General features: G+C 29.0%; 2 protein-coding genes across 4 annotated transcripts; both read left to right on the forward strand.

The window, feature by feature from the left end:
- The first annotated feature begins 2,730 nt into the window (after positions 1–2,730).
- LOC108342056 (putative anthocyanidin reductase) lies at positions 2,731–7,981 on the forward strand. Of its 2 annotated transcripts, none has more exons than XM_052879665.1 (5): positions 2,731–2,969; positions 4,409–4,530; positions 4,615–4,818; positions 5,902–6,281; positions 7,329–7,981. In XM_052879665.1, the coding sequence occupies exons 1-5, from the start codon at positions 2,846–2,848 to the stop codon at positions 7,462–7,464; spliced, it is 966 nt and encodes a 321-aa protein (XP_052735625.1). In that variant the 5' UTR covers positions 2,731–2,845; the 3' UTR covers positions 7,465–7,981. The 2 variants fall into 2 exon arrangements, with proteins under 2 accessions (XP_052735625.1, XP_017435247.1); XM_017579758.2 differs by having other exon boundaries at positions 2,733–2,969; positions 4,364–4,530.
- Positions 7,982–11,595: 3,614 nt separating this feature from the next.
- LOC108341560 (putative anthocyanidin reductase) lies at positions 11,596–13,664 on the forward strand. 2 transcript variants are annotated; one of them, XM_052879398.1, is made up of 5 exons: positions 11,596–11,854; positions 11,974–12,143; positions 12,281–12,505; positions 12,706–13,085; positions 13,341–13,664. In XM_052879398.1, exons 1-5 carry the CDS (start codon positions 11,740–11,742, stop codon positions 13,474–13,476), a joined length of 1,026 nt encoding a protein of 341 aa, XP_052735358.1. In that variant the 5' UTR covers positions 11,596–11,739; the 3' UTR covers positions 13,477–13,664. The 2 variants fall into 2 exon arrangements, with proteins under 2 accessions (XP_052735358.1, XP_052735359.1); XM_052879399.1 differs by having other exon boundaries at positions 12,284–12,505.
- The last annotated feature ends 2,689 nt before the right edge of the window (positions 13,665–16,353 follow it).

The raw sequence follows: 16,353 nt of genomic DNA on the forward strand, positions 1-16,353 counted from the left end.
ATTAACCATTTCGTTCCCCTTTGAGCGTCCGTCTATATTAAGTTCTTCTTCTACAAGGAATTACGTTAGTGAAGATCGGGTTATAATAATAAATATGTATAATGAGTGTTCGGCCTAAGTGTAATCCTTCTTTAGGTTTCATAAACAGTTTAGTTCATGTATTATATACTACTTAAGGTCGTGGACGTTATCGTTCTTTTTCAGTAAGACTAAGTGTGGAGTAATTGTATATATATAGATATATTCATTCTTTCTATGTAAATTATCAATGATCGGTCTTGGACCAAGCATTCTGTCTTAGTAACGCTCGTTCCTGATAAGAACTTTGTCTTGGGTCATGACTCGTTTTATAACGTTCGGTTCTACAGGGCTCGGTCTTAAACCAAGCGTTGGGTCTTGTTTTCTGTAATATATATCATTACCGTTCTTAGAATGAGAGTCTTCATTCAAACTCAATAGCGTCTGTTGCTCCATAGTTTCTCATCAGTATTAGTATTTAGTGTAAATCAGTGTTGGTCTTTAAAAGGTGTTCGGCCTAGAGTCTTAGTACTCGGCCTAGGCTTCGTGGCGTCCAGTTTGAACTCTTAGGAGTCTGTTTATTGAAGTAGATGAGTAGCGCTCAATCTTGTTAGTTTCTAAGAAGCGTTATACCAGTCGTACTTGGGTTATGATAAGAACGTATGATCTTATTTCATTTGAATATGTGGATGGTAAAGTATGAGAGAATTTAAAATGTGATGTGTATGAAATAGTTTGATTATGAACGAGTATTCAAGGGAGGAATATCTCAGAAAGTGGTTATTGATTGGTAAAGTATGAATGTGGGCAAAGCTTAGCGGGCGTTCATCCTGATATTCCATGATTACTCGTTCTCATGTAGAGAGGAGTAAGTCACGTATGAGAATGGCAGGAGGTCCTAGTCCATAAGGTTAACTTGGACGGAACAGATCAACCTCGGGTGGCAGCTGTTGAGGGTATCCCAGTTACTACATCACCCGGTGCACGAATGTCGTAGCTACACAGGATTCATACAGTCCGGACAGTCAGAGTCATGTGGTCGTTATTTGCATGCATGGATGTATGAATTATGATGTGGTCGTTGTTGGTTTTGTTATGAATGTTGTATGTTGTGATTGAATAAATTAAATTACATAAGCTTACTCTGTTTATCATTTTTGCCTGTGTGGTACGTCTTGTCGTTGTCTTGTTACAATGATCATCCATGTGGATGTGAGTAGAAGGAGAAGAGTTGCTGGAAGAAATATTGGAAGACGCAGAGGAAGTGAAGGCTGAACCTTAGGGACGTTGGTCTGTTATTAGCTTTATATTTTGTAAGACCTCTCGGTATGAGTTCCTTTTGTATAACGTTCGGTCTAGTGGCAGTTAGAATAGTGGTAACTAGCGTTAGTTTTTAATTCTCTGCTGTTATGTAAGGTCGTTCAGCCATAATTGTATATAGTCGAACGTTGAACTGATATGTAATATTGTTAACATGTGATTATTCTCTATATGGTTTTACACTGTATTTTTGGGATGTTACAAAATTTATAATTAAATTTTTAGTGATATATTACATTAAAATGAAATGTGTATTTATAAGTCGTTGTTAAAGTAAAATATAAACATATTACTTAATATGAATTTGTTTGTATTAAATTATGAAATTGATATAATAATTGATTAATGATTTGTTGTAAAATAATAATACAGTTATGTGATTGAAGTTTACCATAAATTTTTTTAGTTATATATTATATTAAATTAAAATATATATGTACATGTCATTGTTTGAATAAAATGTAAGTATATTATAAAATATCGTCTATTCAAAATAAATACAACATAAAATTATGTTAAAATTTGTAAATAGAAACACATCACACAAAGATGTATTGAGATATATTAGCCTGTAGAATCATACATATTGTTGTTTTCTTAATGATAAATATTAAAGTTAAAAATAACATTTGGTTGTTAATTTGTTTGTATTAAATTATAAAATTGATATAATAATTAATTAATAACTATAACTAAAATTCCGAATTAGACATATTAAATTAAATGTTTTTAGCTTATCTTTTGATTGTGGGTAACACAAACTTCTAATATTTGATTATACCAATTATATAACACAAAATTATTATGTCTTTCTAATAATAGTTATACTAATAAACATAAAAAATAATACCAAAATAATAATAATAATAACAATGATAAAACTTCTAATACTCATTCTACTAATATCAATACTGTACTAATATTAAATCAAGTAATAATACTAAAACTAATTCTGATACTAACACCAACAATAATACTAATATACTACTAATAATACTAACAACAACAATAATAAAATAATAATAATAATAATGTTAATGATAATAATAATGCAGTAGTAATAATAATAAAATTATTATTAATAGTAATAACAATGTCAGTTATAAATAATAATATTATTACTATTAATATTAATATAATAAAAGTGACATTTTTATAAATAAGTTGAATGACATTTTTGAAAATAAAAATATATAATAGAGATATTTTCTGAGTGACATTGCTGTATTTCTAAATAAATAATAAGGGTGTTTTGGTAAATGTAGTAGTAGGTGAGGAGAAATGATTAAATAATGAAAGAAATATATTGGTCAAAGATTATAAAGAAGAATGGTGAGAAGGATTTAATAATAGTTAATTTTGTTAAAGACATAGATAGATAGTATGAAAAAATTATGTGGTGAAGGGTGGTTGCCTATTTTTATAGACATAGACAGCACGTGGTGAAAAGGTTGTCTATTTGCAGGAACAGGAGAAGGTGGGTTTTGCATAATCTGGAGAGAGAGAGATGGAGAGTAGGAGAAAGAGAATGAAGGTATGCGTGACCGGCGGTGGTAGTTACATAGGGTCTTCAATGGTGAATATGCTTCTGGAGAAGGGCTACACCGTTCACTCCACCCTCCGCAACCTTAGTACTCTCTCACTCTCTTATCTTTTCTCTTATTCTTCTTCTTCTCTTTTCATCTCGGATTTAATTAATGCTGCTATCAACACTTCATATTGCATAAACAGTTTATTTTTCAGTGAAGTTCATTAAACAAAAATTACAAAAACGTATCCAAAGTATCATTTTGAAACCAAGAAATTATGTTATTCAAGGTAATAAAATGAAATCAGGCTTTCAAATCAATGTTTTTTTTTTACTTTTTATTCTTATAGTATACAAAACTTCAATTTTTTATTACTATTTTTTTATTCTTATACTATTTTTATACTCTATGTGACTTTTTTTATTCAATTTGTCAATTTTATTTTATGTGTATTTTATTTCTTTAAAATAGTTTTGAATGATTTTTTTAACTTTTGATGAGTAAATACTCAATTTAATATAATAAATATGAAGATATTTTATTTTTTGTAAAATAGAATTCATGTTTGATAGGATCTTTAATAATTGTAACCTAAATTGATATGAGAAAAAAAATTAATGGTAATATATAACTTTTCTTCCTTTCTTTTTCATTAAAAATAAAATAAGTTAATATTTATTGTACTACAGTCACCATTTACCTTTTATTTATTTTATAAAAGTTATATTTGAAATGTACTACTTCTTTTCTTCAAATATTTACCGTTTTTTTAATGTTTTTTAAATTGCTGTAAAAATATATACTTCTTATTTTAAATTTGTTTTTCAATAATCTGATTAATGGATTTTTAAATTTGTTATGCTTTTCTAAATTTTTATATTAACATTTTTTTTTTATTTTGAGATATTTTTTTAATAATTTGACCAATGGACTTTTTGAATTTTCATGCTTTTTAAAAAAATTACACAAAATTTTTGTTTTTATTTTTGAGATATTTTCTAATAATTTGATTAAATAATTAAAAGCAATTTTTTTAATTATTTTTATTTTTAAATTTTTTTTTTAATTTCATATAAACATATTTTTACTTTTATTTTTTTTTATAATTTGATTACTAAAATTACATGTGTATTTTGTTTATAACATATATTGTAAATATTTAAAAAATAGAGTATTTTAATATTTAAAATTGAATTAATTAATAGAATTATAAAAAAAGTATTTTGAAACAAAAAATATGTTTGCCTAGAAAAATAAAAAATATTAGAAAAAAGAAGCTATACATAAAATAGAAAAAGAATAATGGATTCAAATCAAGACATTTACAAATAAATATTTAGACATAAATTGTGTTCTGAAAATACAAGTTCAAAAATATGAGTTTTTAAAAATTTTGCTGATGTAAATTTGAAGAAACGCTGTCGAGTAAATCGGCAGGAACCTAGCTGTGAACTCTCATACACCAAATAAGCAAACAATGAGTAAATTAATTGCAGAGGATGAATCGAAGATAAGGCTTCTGAAAGGGTTGCCTAATGCAGAAGAAAGGTTGGTGTTGTTTGAAGCAGACATATACAGGCCACAGGAGTACGAGACTGCAATTCAAGGTTGCGAAATTGTCTTTCACGTGGCCACTCCCTACCAACATCAAGTGGATTCTCAGGTCTCATCAAACAAACATCTTCAATGCATTCATCATATCATTTCCTATGAACTTTGTTTTTACTTTCCTTTTAAGTTTGAGCAGTTTAAGAACACCACCGAGGCTGCAATAGAAGGGGTAAGAACCATAGTTCGCCATTCCATTAAATCGGGAACCGTTAGACGGGTGATTTACACAGCTTCCGTGGTTGCGGCTTCTCCTCTTAAAGACGATGGAGCTGCGGGTTTCAAGGATTTCATTGACGAAACATGCTGGACGCCTCTCAATCTTTCGTTAGATCTTCATAAGGTAAGATCCATGAACTCTTAAAATTCTACATCTGATTGCATGAAAAACTCTTTCGGGTTGCTTCAAATGTTGGTCGATCCCCTTTTCTTTAGCCTCTGCAATATTCTTTTACTTCTTATGACATATGATCCTCTATTCTCCATTCTCCTGTTCAATTTGTTAGTACAGAACTTTTATTTGATCTGTATATAAGATTTGGGGTTACGGAATATAATCATAGCACTCTTTCACATTTTTCTCTCAATCCACTAATGTCGTCTTTAGTTCTGGTTATGAGTCTTTACTACTCTGTCTTCCAACCGTGTAGAGTATACTTGTCACATTACTCTAACGCTGAAGTGAATGTTATGAATTTGAAACTCTTCTGATCATACAGTACAATCTTAAATCTACAATAAATATTTATAAATAGTATAGACATAATTATAGCTTATATTTATAAATTTTAAGATAGACTTAATATAGACTTAATCATGACTTGAACATACTTTATTTAAAAACTTAATTATAAATAATATTTAAAGTTTTTAAGTGTTTATGAATGTTCGGTCATCCTTAGTGTTGGACCAAAAAGTTACCTGATACGAGTCCTAAGTCCTAATATACTGATCCCAAGTTACTTGATCAATAATTGACCAAACTATATTGTACAATTTGTATATGAAAAAAAAGAATAACAATATTTTATTTGTTTGTTTGATACAAAGTTGACTTTTTACTATTCTTGCAATTCCAAACAGATAAATCGTCCTAAAAGACAATATATGACATTACTCTCATATTTGCTTTTAAAATTGTTGTCGCTTTATATGAGAACTATTAAGAAAGTATATTTTTACTTGATAAAAGTTTATTAAAAATAAATCATAGGGAAATGAAACGCGAAGACTACAAAATTTTGTTATTTTAAGAAGTGTCACCAAATAAAAAGACATATTGTAAAAAATACATTGTGTCGTAACAGTTTTTTTATTCAAACAAGTTTAATGTCCAATGTTTATGAAACAAGCTCAGAAAAAACTTTTACAAAGTGATTATAGTTTACAGAGGGCACAAAATTTAGAGAGTGTGGTTCCGTTTCAGGGGTACGTTAATTCGAAGACAGAGGCTGAGAGAGAGTTATTGAGTTGTGGAAGCAATGAAAATGGAAGGAGATTGGAGGTGGTGAGTTTGGCTTGTGGTCTAGTGGGTGGGGACACTCTTCTCAGTTACACACCATTGAGCGTTTCAATGCTTTTATCTCAGCTCCAAGACAATGAAGCCACATACCAGTCTTTGAAGTTCTTAGAAGATTTGATTGGAAAAATCCCAGTTGTCCACATTCATGATGTCTGTGAGGCCCACATCTTCTGCGCGGAGACTCCTTCAATTAATGGCAGATTCTTGGTTGCAAGCTCTTTCTCATCAACTGCAGATTTAGCAAATTATTATCTTCAGACCCATCCCCAGTTTCATTTGAAGAAGTAAGCTATTACTTACTATATATTTGTGCTCAAGTTAGCTACTATATATTTATGCAATCTGACCAACCAAACCGCACATAGATTGAGTTCATTAGTAACAGTAAACAGTAAGTTATTTGATATTACACTAAGCTTAAGATAGAAAACAGAATGCTGATAACGTTCTGGCTTGTGCCCTTCCTCCACCATCCCTGCATGTTATCCTTTTTTCTCATAACCTCCGACAGATATAGCTTTATTAATAATTGCATAATTAGTTGCAGATGATGAGCTCTGCACAAGTATCCCCCGTGCATGAATATCAGCTTTCTGGTTTTTGTGTATCGGTGTGCTTCACTTTTTCCTTGCAGCTGAACTGTCATACACCTACCTGCATCACAATTAGCTGTCAATTTACCTTCCCCAAGTTTCCTCACCATTATCAGCTATCTACCTGCATCACCAGTATCCTGCCACACCTTCTAGCAAACCGAATAATACATAATTCTGATTCCTACTGCCTTCTTCACTTGTACCATTCAGTGTTATTCCTCACCGGTAAGAAACTCCTTTTGCGACCTAAAGATCCGCACTGAGGTGTTAAGCTGCTGCTCTATAGCAGACGCTTGCCACATTGCTTCTCTTCAGAGTAACATCGCGGTCCATGATCCTCATAGCTACTGCACAACACCTCGTTATCAGCATGGTTACTGCCATCAAACTGAGATGACTAACGAAGTCTCTGTTTTCCCATCAGCTTCACATCATGATTGCTGTTATACCATAAATTGTCCAACCGGATTAATGCCTCATCATGGTTCTGCCCTTTGTTATTCCAATAGGTCTAAACATTTCAACCATCATTGTGCACATGTTCTACAATTGTGCTAGACTTAAGAAATTCTTGAGAGGTACTAAACCAGACACTCAACCGAGGTATACAGCATACAAATGCAACCACTGTTTTTCTTTAAATTTGAAAAAAATAAATGAAAACTTAACTATTCAACTGCAAATTAAATACGTACATCTTGATTTGACGAGTATATATTTGAAATTTGGTTTTAGGTATTTGGAAGGACCGAAAAGGAATATAAAATGGGCATCTACAAAGCTGACAGACAAAGGTTTTGTTTATAAACATGACCTGAAGATGATACTAGCTGATTGCATCAAATGTGCAAAAAGGATGGGCGATCTCTAGTCTCTACTGATTATATATAACTATGTTATTAAAAATTATCAAATATTTGTGGGTCTTACATTTATTAAAAAGACGTGCTAGAAAATATATATTAAAAAGGATCTGTCTACCTTGTCTTCTAAAAAAATTTTGAGCACAGGATGCTAAATATTTGAAACCATTTGCACATGCTGCAGTTCTACAACAAATATATTTTTTTTCATAAAATGAAACTAATGTTTAACCATGGTTTCGGTAACAACTAATTCATTTAGATTCTTTTCATTTTGTCAATTTGTTTGTTGATTTAATTGACAAACAACATACTCATACATGTTTCCTAAATATGTGAGTTTGAATTTGGCTGTTATTTGGGAAGTTAATTCTCTTGGTCTGTTTCTAACCTGAGTTTGCTGGCTAGAGTTTTGATATCAACAAGAGTTATGTATTCTTTGTAAATATAAGTTACACTTTGTATATTATTTTGTTGGAGAGATTTGAATTAAAGATTTAATGTTTATTAAATTTTTTTTCTTTAGTTTTTTAGTCGCTTCTCTTTCTTGATTGATTTTATCTCATTTTTTTTTTGGTTTTCTCCTCACATGGTACGATAAATATTTGTTTTTGTTTTATCACATTGTTTTAGTTTTAACCCTAGTAGCTACTTGGTTGCTTGGCTTTAACAACAACTTGTCTTTTGGGGGAGAAGCAAGCTTGATCACCCATGCATCTAAATGCATTTTTATGGGATATACCAATTGTACTAAATGTTTTCTTCATTTCAACTTACATGATAAAAAAATCTTTTACAATTTGTTCACTTGAATACTTGAATGGATTTGGAGGAGAGTAATTGAATGAATTTGAAGATAAATTTTTTGTTGTTTATTTGAGTGAATTTTGGAGGTAAGTGAGAGTGTATTTAGAAGTAAATTATTTTAATCTGTCACATTAATCAAATTCTATACTAATTCTTACAAACTTTACTTTCAAATTCACTCTCACTTGCCTTCAAAATCAACTCAATTAAACAACAAAAGATTCACCTTCAAATCCATTTAATCAATCTTCCTCAAATCCATTTAAGTGAACAAAATCTTAAGAAATGCCAAAGAAGATCTATAAAAGTAACTAGAACTTCAAACTCGAAAGAATATCAAATTTGATCACTTGCTGGACTTCCTGGGAAAAAGTGCCTATTAGTTGTAAATGGGTTTACTGTGTCAAATATAAAGTTTATTACAATATAGAATATAGATTAGTGGGTAAGGATTCAGTCAAATAGTAGGGATGAATTATTTGAGTCTTTTTGTCCTCTGATAAAGCTCATTACCTTTTTTAGCAACTGCTCATAATTGTTCCATTCACTAATTAGATGTTCTTAATGTTTTCTTTTCATGGAGATATACGAGGAAGTATCTATGAATCCTCCACAAGGTTTCAAGCTGTATCCTCGTCTTGTTTGCACAAATATTTTGTATGAACTTAAAGAAGCCAGTGGAATAAAAAAATAACTTAAGACTCTTCTTTCTTTTCGTTTCGTTCAAAGTTCTACAAATCACTCTTTATTAAAAAGTCTTATATTCTTATCATAGTTGTCTAATGATGTACAATGGCATGACAATTTTTTTGTTTTCAAAGCACATTTCCATACTCAGTTTCACATCAAAGATCTCCATCTTCTCAAATATATGTAGGTCTTGGAATTATTCAACCCAATATGGTCTTATCTTTAATCAACAAAAATATTGTTTGAAACTTCTCTCTAAAGAATTATTGGCCACGTTACTTAACAAATACTAAACTTATTATTAGTTTTGTTACGCAGCAATTAAGTCATTTTTTTTCAATATTCAAGAGTCAATCACTTCCCAGCCTATTTTATATTACAAAATTCAATAACTTTTTTTAATTCAATTTAAATTTAACTGAATTTTCTAAATTAGATTTCAAGATAATATTCTAAATTAAATTTCGAAATTTAATGAGCTTTTAAACTAAATTTTAAAATTTGATTAATTTTTAAATTATATTTCAAAATTTAATAAATTTCTAAATCCGGTTATTTTATATATATATATATATATATATATATATATATAATTCTTCTTTTAGATTTAGATTTATAGTAAAATTAATATTATTTTTTTATGTTACACTCATCATGACAATTAACGAGATGGAGATTGATAAATGTTATCCAATTTCTTCAGTATCTCTTGCTAGGAGACAATTTTCTGAGCTAGAAATACTTAATTTAAAAATTTTATAAGTTTTTGATATATGGATATTTTTTATTTTTAAATATTAAATTAGTATATCTAATATTTTTTTCTTTAATTATTATATATTTTTACTTATTATATTACTCTCTTTTTTTCTGTTATGAAATGTCATTTAGTTTGAGGTGTTATATAATTTTATTTATTTTAATTTTATCTCTTGGCCAGTTTTGAGTGCTCTAAGTAGCTGACGCGTGGGTAGATTACTGTCGTTGTCACTCTAGGAAAAACTATGTCCATAAAAAAACTTTTTCCATATATTTATTGTTAGATTCTTAGGTTATAAAATAGAATGTCTTCTATAAACATAGGATATAATTCTAATAGAAAATTCCAGTTAGATTCTTAAGTTATAAAAAAATATCATTATAGAATGTCTTGTGTAAACATAGGATATATTTCTAACAAAAAATTTCACTGGACAATTCATCATAAAAAACCTCTACAATGTGTTATTTATTATTTGCAATAAAAAAAATAAGCAAATTAAATAATCCATAACTACTCTAATTTGAATTTATATTTGTAGCATAAAAAATATTATATCACTAACATAAAAATGTAATATCACATCTTTTTAAAAATTAATTTGTTGCATTTTAGTGTAAAAGAACTTTAGTCTATTAAAAAATATAATCTTTAAAATAAATGCAAGTACTTTTAAAAATCTATCGCGTATTAGAAAAGGAGATAATAATAGTTTTTCTATTTCACCATTTTATTTAAAAATATCAAATTGACTTCTGTTGCCAAATTTAAATGAAAATTTATGAATGAATGTTTTAATCTTCTACGTATTATTTTTCTGTTTTGTGAGTCACTTTCCACTCCTGTCCAAACATAATCAAAGGGTTTTTCCGTACGTAACGCAACTACATTTGGTCCGCACAAAGGGTTTTCTGAGATTATATAAATTTTAATTAATATTATTGAAGAATGAGCTTGAAATCTGTAAAATTTATGGAGATATCAGAAATGTGGCACACCTTAAATAAAATTTTTGTTTTTATTTATAATAATAATAATAATAATTTATTAAATTATATGAAAATATAAATAATAATAATTATATGAAAAATATTAAGTTAATTAATTGTTTATTATTATTATTATTATTACTAAATAAATATAAAAAATAAATTAAAAAAAAAAAACTTAACCGCCAGCCGTTTAAGGTTTTTTCTTAGCAACAAATAAATTGAGTAATATAAATATATATCCTAAATATAACATATTTAATAATTTAAATTATTAGAAGATAAAAGAAATAAAAATATAATAAATTATCAGATATGATTTAAAGAAGGACAAAATTTATACTAAATAATAGTAATGAAGTGCATAATATATAGAGACAGCCATGTTAATCACTTTCCGAATTTTGTTTCGTCACGTTTTAGTTCAAAATTATTGGCACCAATATCCGAAGTTGAATTATGATCTCAGAGTTTCTTCAATAAAAAATAGTTCCGAAAACTATATCAACAAAAGAAAACAAAATACTATGTGCTAAAAACATAAAAGAGATAGACATCATATAATTATCTGAAAAGTCATACTAAAGTATTATATTGACACCAGATATTATGAGTGGATGGACCATACTCACATTTGAAAAGTTTTTTATAAGAGAAAAACCAGGTTCTAAAATCAACATTTAAAATTAATAAAAATATAATTTTAAAGATCACTTTGTTATAATGTAATAAAATAAAAGAAAAAAAAATTCAGAATCACCTTTTTTATAAACAGTTGCTTGATAATTTTAATAAAAATATTAAATTATGACATTTAATAAAAAAATAATGAAAATAATTGCAGAGTGGTAGTATATAAAATAATATGGATACCATAACTCTAAAATAAATTGAGTGGGTGATAGGATATGCGGTTGGATGACAATCTGAAATCTAACAGTGTATTTAAAGAGTGTTTTGGCAATATTTCTTCAAAAGCTATTTCACTAGAGTTGTAAGTGTTTGTGGTGTGAGTCTCATTGAAAAGAGTAGGAAAAATGGGAGAAGGGAGCAAGGTATGCGTTACAGGAGGCAGTGGTTACATAGGTTCATGGCTCATCAAGAAGCTACTGGACAAGGGTTATACTGTTCATGCAACTCTCAGAGACTTGAGTTAGTATTCTCTCTCTGTCTCTTTCTCTTTCTCTTTCTCTTTCTCTTTCTCTTTCTCTTTCTCTTTCTCTTTCTGTCATATCTGAGTTTTTATTCATATTTTGGAACATAATCAACAGAGAACGAGTCAAAGGTAGGGCTGTTAAAGAGCCTTCCTCATGCAGAAGGCAAACTGGTTCTGTTTGAAGCTGATATTTACAACCCAACTCAATTTGATCCTGCAATTCAAGGATGTCAGTATGTGTTTCATGTTGCTACTCCCCTCACCCATGAACCAGGTTCATCTCAGGTTCGTTTCTTTAACTCTCTATGCATAACTCAATCTGTTTAAGGCATGGGATGAAATTCTTGAAAGTATAATTTTAATCTTTTAATACTATACATGAGTGATGTGATGATAAGATGCATGCATATATACATATATAGCAGTACAAGGATACTACGGAAGCAGCAGTTGCAGGTGCGAAAAGCATTGCTCTGTCATGTGTGAGATCAGGGACGGTGAAGCGTTTGATCTACACTGCTTCTGTTGTATCAGCCTCTCCGCTGAAAGAAGATGGGAGTGATTTCAAAGATGTAATGGATGAAACTTGTTGGACTCCTCTCAATGATTCCTTGGACTACGTATTCCTTGATGTTCCTCTGTACAAGGTTAGTTCCCAACATCTTATTCTTCAATTTGTTTGAAAGAAAAAATTTGGATTCCCATGACTCCATTTGTACTGTTTTTGCTCCCTGGATTATAATAAAAAAGATTGTTTATTATTACTGTTCATTGTACATGAATCAAACATGAACAGAGTTGCAAATATACAAATGTTGACTTTATTGTATCGGTCTTATATTTAAAGGACTATACTTATTCAAAAACGCTGTCTGAGAAACATCTGTTGAGCTATGGGAATGATGAAAATGGTGGAGGATTGGAGGTGGTAACACTTGCTTGTGGACTCGTGGGAGGTGACACCCTTCTATCTTCACCCAGTACCAGAACAGTTTGCATCGCACAGATAGTGCAACATGAAAGGGATTACCAATCACTCAAATTTCTAGATGGATTGCTAGGTAAAATCCCTCTTGTGCACATTGATGATGTCTGTGATGCTCATATCTTCTGCATGGAAAACCCCTCCATCAGTGGAAGATTCTTGTGTGCAAGTTCATACACTTCATTACAGGATATGGCTAACCATTACGCTCTTTATTATCCAGAATTCACAGTCAAACAAGAGTGAGTGATTGCCTGTTCTTGGTTATTGCTAGATTTATCATTTCTCTTGCTTTTTTTTGTGTTTCTGAAAGAACTAACTCAAAGGCCTAAATAGTAGTATCTTTTCTGCAAAAAGATGTTAAACAAGGACATTTTCCATGGAGTAACTTTAAGAATGATTAGGATCAAATTTGTACTTGATTGTATGGTCTTGGAATGCACAAGTTTTCTTCCTATTAGATTGTTTACAGTTTTCATCTGAAAATTACATTTCAGAAATGAAGATGGGCAGAGAAAGGATATAAAGTGGACATCAACAAAGCTGTGTGACAAAGGATTTGTATACAAATATGATGCGAAGATGATATTGGATGATTGTATCAAATGTGCAAGAAGGATGGGTGAACTCTAGTCTCCATCTGCATCTGCTTGCAAGATGCATTTTTTCTTTCCCTATCTTATATTTAATACTATTGTTTGTCTTGTTGATTAAAAGTCTCAGTTCTAAAATAACTGAAAAAGGGAATTCACTGTAAGAAATTGTGCTACATTTTTCATATTGATAACACATATTACAAGTGGTTCATTTCAGAAACTCAATCCATATGCATGAGGAGACAAAAGTATCTGAACTAGGATCTACGATTCACCAGCCAGCCTGGAAAAAATAGGAATATATGTGAATTGGACTGATTTTGGAAGAAAAATCATTAATGTTTTATTAATCTATCCAATCGGTTTTGTATAAAATATAAATCCAATTCAAGTAGAAAAATTAGCTTTCAGTTGAATCTTTATTTTTAGTGAAAATAATAAACAAAGGACAAAATGCATAATACACGTAACTTAAATAATTTAAAATAGTATAACTATACATAAAAACTTCCATACTTATTATAACTTGGTGTTACTCCCGCCTCCTTGGTGCAGAGGCCCACCAAGAAAACGACGACTACGTCTCCTACTGCACGAATCTCATGAATGGTTTCCACATATTTCGTATAGTATGAGGTTGTCTCCTCCTCTTGGAGTACAAACAAAGTATCAAAATCAACTCTTTACATATTTGGTCTAAAGTGAACATTATCTTTTTCTGTGAAGAGTGGAGATACGTGTGTATATCGAAAACACCTCCTACATTCATGTTCCATGCTCACCGTTAATTTGAGATTCTTTACAATGCATTTTACTTACTCAAAGACACCGTAGAGGGTGTGGTCCTGTTTGACATTGAATAGCTGATTTGAAAGGAAATTGAAGCTTTTATTCTTCAGTGTTTCTTTGAAGGCACTTCTCTTGTGAATTTCATTAATCTTTTATTTCAATTTCAGTTTTGTTTTTAACTAAGAGTTTCCAATGGCTAAGAAAGTCCTGGATGACGTCTCTTCATTTTTCCTAGCTAGCGGTTTTTTTTTTCAGTAAATATGGTCACAAAATATATCATTATTTTATTAGTTTTTAATTTTTATTGAAGATTTAAAACCACCAAAAATTATTTGAAATATGTTTTAAAACATTTTAAATTCTAGAAAATATTTATTAATTATTTTTCAATAATTTTCTTACCAATATTTTAATTATTTGTTTTATTTAAAATCAGTTTAGAAGATGATAAATTACTAATTAGATTTTTTAATAATCAATATCTTCTTGAAACAATCCAATTTGACAAGTATTAGGATTAAAATAAAACAACTCCCATCATTTAATTTCATCATCAATTTCAAAATCATTGTGACCATAGAGAAGCACAAATAGATAAATAATTTCAACAAAAAATAATTTAAATTATACTGTAAATATAATCATTACGTGTTCTAGCTTATCATCTTTAGTTTTTCATTAATGATAGATATTGTGCTTTTAGTTTTACAGATGTCATACTGTGTTACACATATAATACGTTTAGAATTTAGTTTTTCAGAGATCGAATTTTAATATTATTTGAGGTGTTTTAATAAAAAAACAAAGCTTGAAATTCCTTTGTCAGAAAAACGGATTTTGAGAATGAGTTTAGGCTTTTAATTTAGGATAATTTATTTTCACTTAAACTTTAAAATCCTCTTTACTTTTTCACTTCTTCTTTCTTAATCTAGCCATTGTCTCTTTCCCTTGTTCTTATTTCCTCTTTTTAGTTACTTTTTTATTCTTTTTCTTTTCGTGACACTCCATCACAACAGATACCACAAGACTCTGCACCACAAACACTCTTTAAAAGGAAGAAAAGTTAAGACATTATTATAATTTTCATTACATTTTTATAGTTATACATATTCATTTGGATTGATCTGGATAAGGGTAAATCATTGAGGCCTTTCGAAAACCATCAAGGTCTTTAACAAGTTTTGAAACAGTTTTCCAAAATTGTTGGAAACCTCGACTGTGATCGAAAATTGATAAAAGTCTTAATGGTTTTCGAAACTCTTGAATAGATTTGAATTTTTATTTTATTTTTAACTTTGTATTATTTTATGATGTTTATTGTTTATTTTGTTGTTTTTGAAAATTATTTTGTTGTATTAAATTTATTTCAAATATTCATTTTAAATTTGTATTAATTTTATTTTTTTATTTTTGAATATTATTAGGGCGAGGTTAGTACGATATTTGAAATGGACATCAAGTAATAATAACATCCACGAAACTGCTCTCTCAAACTTTAGGTCACACAAGAAAGCATTCTCCTCACAATCTTAACATTAGAAGATCCACATTTCATTATTAAATTCATTGAACTTTTATTTCAAGTGTAATTCAGTGAATAAAACTTATAGTTGTCTTACAAAATAAAATAAAAAATTCCTTTTCCTTCTTCATTTCAATAAAATAAAAATTAAATAATAAATTACCTCTAAAATAGATTATGTGAATCAACTTTCTTTAGTAAATAATCACTAGTATCAAAAATCAAATTTCAATTTCGTGATAACAAAATTCAAACTTACCTTTTCATAAAATTTACTTAACAAAAGTTATATTTTGGTTTACCAAAAACTAATTAAAATATATATTTTCTCAAAAATATTACAAAAATAAATTTAAAATTCAGTTTGCTAGCAACCGAATTTCAATATTCTTTATATAAAAATTTTTAGAAAAGAAAAGTTAGAATTCGATTTTCTAAAACTCAAATTCTAACATAAAAATAAAATTGTAAGCTGAAGTTTATATACTATCAATTTGTAAGCTGGGGTTTATATACTATGTGAGATTTCTAACAAATAATCCTTTTATCTTTTAATATTTTTGATGTTTTTCTATATTTTACAAAGTTCTAATCCAAATTATT

This window comes from Vigna angularis, chromosome 6 (genome assembly GCF_016808095.1).
Source record: "Vigna angularis cultivar LongXiaoDou No.4 chromosome 6, ASM1680809v1, whole genome shotgun sequence".
NCBI classification, from domain to species: Eukaryota; Viridiplantae; Streptophyta; class Magnoliopsida; order Fabales; family Fabaceae; genus Vigna; species Vigna angularis.

What these genes read in the sequence shown, in the direction of transcription:
- LOC108342056 (XM_017579758.2), top strand. Translation starts at nt 2,846, where the DNA reads ATGGAGAGTAGGAGAAAGAGAATGAAGGTATGCGTGACCGGCGGTGGT. An exon ending in AACATCAAGTGGATTCTCAG is followed by an intron (nt 4,531 to 4,614) that starts GTCTCATCAAAC and finishes AAGTTTGAGCAG; the next exon opens with TTTAAGAACACCACCGAGGC. An exon ending in CCCCAGTTTCATTTGAAGAA is followed by an intron (nt 6,282 to 7,328) that starts GTAAGCTATTAC and finishes ATTTGGTTTTAG; the next exon opens with GTATTTGGAAGGACCGAAAA.
- LOC108341560 (XM_052879398.1), top strand. Translation starts at nt 11,740, where the DNA reads ATGGGAGAAGGGAGCAAGGTATGCGTTACAGGAGGCAGTGGTTACATA. An exon ending in TGCAACTCTCAGAGACTTGA is followed by an intron (nt 11,855 to 11,973) that starts GTTAGTATTCTC and finishes CATAATCAACAG; the next exon opens with AGAACGAGTCAAAGGTAGGG. An exon ending in GAATTCACAGTCAAACAAGA is followed by an intron (nt 13,086 to 13,340) that starts GTGAGTGATTGC and finishes ATTACATTTCAG; the next exon opens with AAATGAAGATGGGCAGAGAA.